This window comes from Impatiens glandulifera, chromosome 1 (genome assembly GCF_907164915.1).
Source record: "Impatiens glandulifera chromosome 1, dImpGla2.1, whole genome shotgun sequence".
Taxonomy (NCBI): domain Eukaryota; kingdom Viridiplantae; phylum Streptophyta; class Magnoliopsida; order Ericales; family Balsaminaceae; genus Impatiens; species Impatiens glandulifera.
In genome coordinates this window covers 106,830,929-106,840,140 of record NC_061862.1, presented here as the reverse complement: position 1 = coordinate 106,840,140, position 9,212 = coordinate 106,830,929, and the positions used below count along the sequence as shown (strand labels likewise).

The following is a 9,212-nucleotide window of genomic DNA, read 5'->3' as shown; positions in this document are numbered from 1 at the left end:
GGTCGAATTGTGAGTTGACACGTTCATAAATTTAATACAATTAAAAATAAAATAAAAAATTATATAAGTATGTTTCGAGAGTAAATTAAAAATGATATCACATTTTAATAATTTTTTTTTCGAGTTTTATATTATTACTCATTCAAGTTCACGGGCTAAATTGGCAAATTCTAGTTTAAATAATATTATAACAGAGAAAGAGGTTAAGGATAAAATAAGTTAATTTGAGAAGAGATGTTGAGGGAGAAGAGAGTTGAGGAGAGAGAAATTAAAAGATATTTAATTAATTAATTATTTTTATAACAATTTTATCGGTATTTTTATGAATTTTGTTTTTTATTTTTTAAATTTACAAATAAATTATATATATATATATATATATATATTTAATAACTATTGAATTTGTATATATAATTATAAATTATTAATTTGAAAAATATTTAAAAAATATTCAATATCAATTATTTTTAAAATGGTAATATTATATATATATATATATATATATTAAAATGGTAATAATAAATTAAATTAATTTATATAAAGTTTTTAAATTTAAAATATTTTATATGAATATTTAATTAATTAAATATGACTATTTTAAATTTAATTATATATATTTATTTAATAAAGAATATTTTAAATTTATAATATTTTTAATTTTATAATATATTGTCATAAAATTTTAGATTTCTTACTTATTATTATTATTTAATAATTATAATCATATATATATATAATTAATTATTAATAAATTCATATATTTATAAATATTAATTATATTTTAAATTTAATACACATTATTTACAACATCATATAAACTATTTAATTATACATTTATAATATATATTAGCAGTAATAATGATAGGTAACTCTAATTTTATCTCTCTTCTTTACTCTCATCTTGATTTATTATTAATTTTTTAAATCATAAATTTTAGTCTTAACCTTATTAATATTATTTTTTATTCTTACTTAACCTTAAAATTTAGTAATATTTTTTATTCTTTAAAATAATAAATTTGATTAATATTTTTCTCCTAAGATAAATTAGAAAAATAAATTAAAATAAAAAATAACTAAAAAATTACAAATAAATTATTATTAGAAATTTTAATTTGATGATTACATTTTAGAATATATATTTTTTTTCTACAATAAAAAAAAATCTCCTCAATCATTTATTTCGATAATAAAATATAATATAACAAAATATATAAAAATTAATAAAATTTGCAAAGTTATAAAAAAAATACTCCCATCTTAAGTCTTAAACTAAATCATATAGCATAAACTAATTATATAAATATATATTCAAATAAAAAAAACTTAAATCTTATACCCTGACTTATATATCATATACCACAAACTAATTACATAAATATATATTCATATAAAAAATATTATAAATTAATAACATTATTATTTGCAAATATTAATAATTAAAAAAACCCAAATTCCTAAATTAATTATATAAATATATATTTAAATAAAAAAAACATAAATCTAAGCTTTATCCCCTAAACCTTAAACCATAAAACAATTATATATATATATATATTTATATAAAAAATATAATAAAAATAAAAAAATACTAAATTCTAACCCATATATTTTATATTTAAACACTAAATTATATAGGCTTAAACTATTTATATTAATATATATTTATGTAAAAAAATATAATAATATTATTATCTATAAATATAAATAATTAAAAATAAATAAAATTGATAATAAGTGGAAGGTGAAGGGTGGAAAAAAAGAATGAGGATTACATTTATAAATTTAAAATATATTAATTATCGTATATAAAAGTTTAAACTTATTAATAATATATATAATATAATTTATATTCTTAATTAAATTTCAAATTTAATTTATATAATATTTTTAAATTCAAAATATAATGTTTTACATTTTTATTTTTATTACTTATTATTATTATCAAATATATATATATATATATTATAATTAATTATTAATAAATATATTGATATAACAAAATAAATACTAATATAATTAAAATTTAATTTAATATTTTTTCTAAATATAGAATCTATAAATTATTAACAAAATTAGTATGTTAAAAAAATATTTTAAAAAATTAATATCAATATAGACTATTTTTAAACGGTCAACCAATTCTATATATTTATGTTTGGTGGGTGAATGTCCACCTTTTTAAAATTCATTAATATAGACGAGTTAATATCAACCGTTTTAAAAGTGGTAAATATTATTCCTTATATAATATTTTTTAAACTTTGTTATTACTCCTTAATATCAACTATAGTATAAACGTTTACTATTTTTAGTTACTGTTAATAGTTTTTTTTATTAGTGTAATATATTTAACATCTATTCATTCATTTTTATCTATTTTAATATTTTTATGTATTTATATAAAATTATTATAATAATAAAACATACATTTAAATATATTTTTATTTATTATTTATAATATATATTTCAATATATAAAATAATTAAGATAAATATAAAATATAAATATCTATTAATTATTTTTTAATTTATAATTATAATTTTAAAAACAAACTAGCCTTACTTAATTATCTAAAACTACCTAATGAATTAATCAACTAAATATATTTTAAAAAAAAATTAGAAATAAAAAGGGAGACAAAAGGATTTTCAAATTAGAGAAAAAAATGAGAATTTAAAAATATTTTTATATTTTTTTTATATCATATTTATATTAAATATATTTAAAATTATATATTTATTAAAATTAATATATTAATATAATTTTTTTCAAATATAGTATTCTTTAATTTAAACCATTTATTAATATTTAAAATTAAATTAATCAATATATATAACATTATATATATATAATATTAATTATTAAATAATATTATAAATATAAAAAATAAATAAATTGAACATTTAAACTAAATCAAACATACCTACAAAATAAGAGTTGAATCAAACTAGCCTATAATAATTTATAATAAATTAATAATAGTTATATCTCAACCAAAACTTGACAATCAATTCAGAAATGTATTTATATTTTTTTCTCATATTTTTTCTATTTTTTTAATCATGTAATACATATTTTTCTTATTGATTTTAAATATAATATAAAATATATTTAAACAAATAATAATAATTAATATATCTCTCTCCTTCATTCTTATCCTATGTCTGAATAGGCTAAAGCAGAAATCTGCTTTATTGGTGTAGATTTTGAATATTTTTAATAGATTATGGAGATTTTTTATTTATTTATTAGTAAGTGTAGATTTTTGTAATAATAGTAGATTCTTTGTATTTCTAATAATAAATCAATTTTGGAGTGAGTGAGATTACATGAATTATTGACTTATTTTATTCCCTTAAATATTAATTTAGTCAATTTCAAAAGTTAATAAAATAATGAAAATATAGAGAAAAAGTTGTGGAAAATAAACTTAAAAAATATTTTATATAAATGAAAATTACAACTTTTGATACTAAAGTGGATCTAATAAACATATGAGATGTGTATATATAAACCAACCATATACCCTCTCCCAATCTTCATCCTTCCATCATTTCTCTCTCTTAAGATTCAGCTATTTTTCTGTCCAGTTAGAAACTTTCTTTGTGGGATAATGGAGAAAACTGACGCTACCTTCTCTCAAGGAAAGAAAACCAATGGATCTGACGATATCAATCTAGATGACTACATCAACATGAAGGTCGCAACGATGCCGCCTACATGGGAGGATCCAGCGGCCGCGTTAGCCAACGCCAGGCACGAATTCGGCGAACACGGCGGCGTTAACATGTCGATCGAGGCGTCCGCGACCTTCACGGTTATGGAACCTGAAACAATGAGAAGGATGTTTGCCGGTGAATTAGGTGCCGATCGTGATTTCTTCATCTACAGCCGTCACTTCAATCCGACGGTCCTTAATCTTGGTCGGAAAATGGCAGCGTTGGAAGGAACAGAAGCGGCGTATTGTACGGCGTCTGGAATGTCGGCGATCTCGTCTGTTCTTCTCCAACTCTGCCGCAGCGGAGGACACATTGTGGCTTCTCGATCGTTGTACGGAGGTACGCATGCTCTATTGGCGAATTTCTTGCCTCGTGCTTGTAATATTACGACGACGTTTGTGGATCTGAGTGATTTGGAAGCGGTTAAGGAGGCTATTGTGGAAGGAACCACGAAATTGCTTTATTTTGAAGCAGTTTCGAATCCGACATTGGCGGTTGCTAATGTGCCGGAGCTTAGCCGGATTGCGCATGATAAGGGAGCGGTTGTGGTGGTTGATAACACTTTTACTCCGATGGTGTTATCGCCGGCGAGACTAGGTGCCGACGTTGTGATTCACAGCATCTCCAAATTCGTAAGCGGCGGGGCCGACATTATTGCAGGTAACCGTTTCTCTTTTTTCTCGTGTTGATTGTTTGATTCTGACCGTACACGTGTTGCAATTTCATTGTATGATATTTACCCATATCTGCATGGATTATGATTATTCGGATCCTTTCTAGATTTTTATTTTTTTTTTATTTACAAATTTAAATTAAGACTTGTAGTTTTTGAAATTTAAACTAATAATGATTAAGAATATGAAAGATTTAAAAATAATATTTTCTCTTTTTTTTCTTCATGTATATCCTTTAAAATTAAGTGGACTATCAAATAATTATATATGCATTAAGAGGATTAAAGGTTATGTTAGTTGATTTTGGTACGATTAATTTTTATTTTTTGATTATTGGTGCCCCTTGTGGGAGGGGGAGACCCTAGTTGGTTTTACTCCAAGGCCTTGTTTGAGGAAAGAGTTTTTTTTGATTTTATCCAGGTTTTATCTAAAAAAAAAATTTGTTTATAAAAAGTAGGAAAAAGTTGATTTTTAAAAATTGAAGACTAATTTGTTCTTTGACTTTAGTGGATATGGGTAGGTGAGAGAATGATAGTTTAGAGAGAGAGGATAAAATTACAGGATAGTTTTGGTATTTGATTTGATGGTTGATAAGATGTTAGGGTGTTGGGATAAAAACTGGGTTTATCTCAAAAACCCTTAACGATCTGACCCTTATCAAATAGATAGATATGAGATAACAAATGTTTGAGATTAACGTTTTAAATTGAGATGATAGATAATAACGAAAACAGAAAACATAGATCTGAAAATTGAAGAAGCAAAATAATAGTACTACTCTCTGTTTTGTAATGTACATTTGTATGTTTGATTGAGCTTTATCAGTTTATCACATGACTTGTGCTTTTGTTTGGGAATGGATTGTGGGTCACTTGCCTTCCATCATTATTTGAAAATAATAGTTTAAAAAACTTTTTTGTTTGTATTCTTTGTCATTGTCCTCATCTTTAAACAGTATTATAAATATATACAATTTTTATGTAATCATTCTTTTACATCTTACTTGATTTTTGTGTTTAAAGTAGTTTCAATATATATATATTTTTTCTCAGACTAGTAGTTTTAATGATTTGTTTCGACAAAAGTGACAATCTTAATTATTTATTTCATGGAAGAATTGAAGTTGAAATCTTTAATTTTTAAGTAAGATTCATTCCAGTACTTGTTTGATCTGTTTTGATTTTTTTTATATGTAGAATGTGTATTGAATAAATGATGATGATTTCTTACCGGATTGGATTAATTTGAAATAAAAAATGAGAATATCCCACATTTTTGGTATCTGATGTGACAAGTGGTCCACCAAGCAAAACTCCAAAATTTAAACATATATTTTATATAAAAACTAGGATTTAAATTATTTTTCTTAAATTTCGCCATCATATTTGAAAATTGTCAAAACAATTTTATTAAACTTTTTTTTTTCAAATGAATTATTTTATTTTTATTTTTATACTATAAGAGCCCCCCTGCTATTCCTAAGCTGCAACACTTACATTGACCTAGACCTTGTTTTATATAAGGGTAAATTGAAAAACTAGTTGGTATCAAACTGCAAAAGAATCTCATATGATCTTCATACATACAATTTCCTTTTGTTCTTCATTTTGTTTATCTTGTGTTAATGTCATTTTTTATTTGGTTTGTATCTTAGTAGATGATTTAAATTATTTGAGTAATGTGGTAAATTATTGAATTGGATTCAATATATATAATAAATATGTGCAGGAGCTGTATGTGGGCCAGCCAGTCTTATAAACTCAATGATGAACCTCCATGAAGGAACACTAATGTTGCTAGGGCCAACCATGAATGCAAAGGTAGCATTTGAGCTATCTGAAAGGATTCCTCATTTGAGTCTTAGAATGAAGGAGCATTGTAACCGTGCTATGGTCTACGCGACCCGCATGAAGAAGCTAGGGTTAAAAGTGATCTACCCGGGCCTTGAAGATCACCCGGACCACTTACTCCTCAAGTCCATGGCGAATAAGGAATACGGGTATGGAGGATTGCTGTGTTTGGACATGGAGACTGAGGAAAGGGCTAACAAGCTGATGGACATTCTCCAGAACGTTACTCAGTTCGGGCTCATGGCTGTGAGCTTGGGGTACCATGAAACACTAATGTCGTGCTCGGGGAGCAGCACCAGCAGTGAGATGAGTGCAGAGGCGAGGGAGCTGGCGGGGATATCGGCAGGGCTGGTTAGAATGTCGATTGGATATAGTGGGACGCTGGAACAAAGGTGGGGACAGTTCGAGAAGGCACTTTTGAAAATGAAAGATTATTAGGGTTTGTTGTTTGAGAATTTTTAAGTGTTATTTTGGATTGGGATTTGTCTAGTGAAGTTATGGTAAAATCTTAACTAGTATTTTGGTGGTTTGGATGTAAGAGACATCAATTTCCCTTTTTTATTTGAGTTTGCATAATGAAGAAAATGTGAAAAACTTTGGATGCTTATTCACTATCCTAATTGTTACTTTAGTCTCATCTTTGAATTGTGAATGATCACAATTATAGCTAATCTGTTGTCCTAAATGAAATTTAACATATAATTTTTTAAAATTAGTTTATCATTTTTATAAATAAAATAATATTTAGATACCGTTATGAAACTATTTTTTAAATGTTGTATTTTTTTTTTAAATTTATGAATTTTAAATTGTCGGGTTGTTAAGAGAAATTGTAATGTAAGAAATCATTTTGGAAAATTAGAAAAGAAAATTGATCATTTTTATTTATTTTTTATAAAACCTTGTAATCATATAACTTTGTGTACAATGTACTATTTTATGATATATTTAATTTTTAAATTAAGTATATTTTAGGATTATGCTGTTTAATTCCTTAAATAATGTGTCATATGTGAAAAATATTGCAATATTCGTAAAAAAAACTATTTTCTTTTAATTTGATAAATTATTTTTAAAAAATACTACATTAAATCAAGAAATTCATATACATCAAAACTTTAAAGGAATAAAATTATGACAGTGAGTCTTGTGTGAAGTAATTTAAAATTTGAGGCAATCTACTAAAAAAAATTCAAATTTTGAGCTTTAAATAACAATTAGGTAATTATAAAAGATTAAGTTTGTTGCATATATATTGTCATATGTGAAAAATATTGCAAATATTCGTAAAAAACTATTAATATTTTTTTTAAAAGTTGTTTGACTGGTAATAAATATTAAATACAAAATATATATATATGCACAAAATTATAAAATAATTTCAATAATCTCAAATGGTCTAATGGTTAATGTGTTCACATTTAATGTTTAAGACTAGGGTTCAAATCCCCCAAACTACAAATTTAAAAATGAGTATTATAAATATTTGAGAGATCAATGTTAATGAATGCATTTTTAAGTATAAGTATAATATATGATGACACAACTTTTAAACAAGAGATAAATGAGAGTAAAAGAGGTCTTCTAAGATTTGTGGGTTATTTTTTGAGGGGGTAAAGAGATATATGAAAAAAGTGTGAGTCACAAGATGAGGGTCAATTGGGGGATTAATGGTTGTTTGACGAGAGATAAGAGTTGTGTGATCGATTGAAATTGGTTGTTGATTTATTGAAGTGGGGGTAAAATAGGTCGACTAAGATTGATGAGTGGTTTGCCGAGTGGATAAAAATACATGAAAAAGTGTGAGTCACAAAAAGTCAACTAAGATTTGGTGGGTGGTTTGCCGAGTGAATAAAAAAGCATATGAAAAAGCGTGAGTCACAAGAGGTCGACTATGATTGGGGTGGTTTGCCGAGGGGATAAGAAGTTTGTGAAAGTGTGTGACACGAGATGAAATGTCGAATGAGATTTAGTGATTGATTTTCCGAAGTGAGGGTAAATATAAAAGGTTTTCTTAATAAATATTAGTGGTTAAAAATATATGAATGATATATTGATTGACCGAAGTGGTCGATTGGAGATGAAATATATGAATGCATTTTTAAGTATAAGTATAATATATGATGACACAACTTTTAAACAAGAGATAAATGAGAGTAAAAGAGGTCTTCTAAGATTTGTGGGTTATTTTTTGAGGGGGTAAAGAGACATATGAAAAAAGTGTGAGTCACAAGATGAGGGTCAATTGGGGGATTAATGGTTGTTTGACGAGAGATAAGAGTTGTGTGATCGATTGAAATTGGTTGTTGATTTATTGAAGTGGGGGTAAAATAGGTCGACTAAGATTGATGAGTGGTTTGCCGAGTGGATAAAAATACATGAAAAAGTGTGAGTCACAAGAAGTCAACTAAGATTTGGTGGGTGGTTTGCCGAGTGAATAAAAAAGCATATGAAAAAGCGTGAGTCACAAGAGGTCGACTATGATTGGGGTGGTTTGCCGAGGGGATAAGAGGTTTGTGAAAGTGTGTGACACGAGATGAAATGTCGAATGAGATTTAGTGATTGATTTTCCGAAGTGAGGGTAAATATAAAAGGTTTTCTTAATAAATATTAGTGGTTAAAAATATATGAATGATATATTGATTGACCGAAGTGGTCGATTGGAGGATTGATTGTTGATTTGTTGAAGTGGGGTTAAAATAAGTCGTGATACGAGTAAATATGATGAGATGTGAGGTGTGGATTTGTGGTTGATTTGTCGGGATAAGAAGCCGATAATAAAAGGATATATCGACGATTAAGAATATATATATAAATGAGATGTTGATTGACTAGAGTATACACGTGTGTGTGAGGTCACGAGATTAAAGGTCAAAATTAGAATTTGTGAGTGGTTTCCGAGAGGATAAAGAGACATATGAAAAAGTGTGAGTCACAAGATGAGATGTTGATTAGGGAAATTGATG

The 9,212-nt window shown here is 25.8% G+C and overlaps 1 protein-coding gene across 1 annotated transcript; it reads left to right on the top strand.

Moving 5' to 3' along the window:
* Window positions 1-3,566: 3,566 nt before the first annotated feature.
* LOC124922749 (methionine gamma-lyase-like) lies at window positions 3,567-6,853 on the top strand. Its single transcript, XM_047463457.1, has 2 exons — window positions 3,567-4,382; window positions 6,125-6,853. The coding sequence occupies exons 1-2, from the start codon at window positions 3,617-3,619 to the stop codon at window positions 6,682-6,684; spliced, it is 1,326 nt and encodes a 441-aa protein (XP_047319413.1). The 5' UTR covers window positions 3,567-3,616; the 3' UTR covers window positions 6,685-6,853.
* Window positions 6,854-9,212: the final 2,359 nt, after the last annotated feature.

What these genes read in the sequence shown, in the direction of transcription:
- LOC124922749 (XM_047463457.1), top strand. Translation starts at nt 3,617, where the DNA reads ATGGAGAAAACTGACGCTACCTTCTCTCAAGGAAAGAAAACCAATGGA. An exon ending in CGGGGCCGACATTATTGCAG is followed by an intron (nt 4,383 to 6,124) that starts GTAACCGTTTCT and finishes AAATATGTGCAG; the next exon opens with GAGCTGTATGTGGGCCAGCC.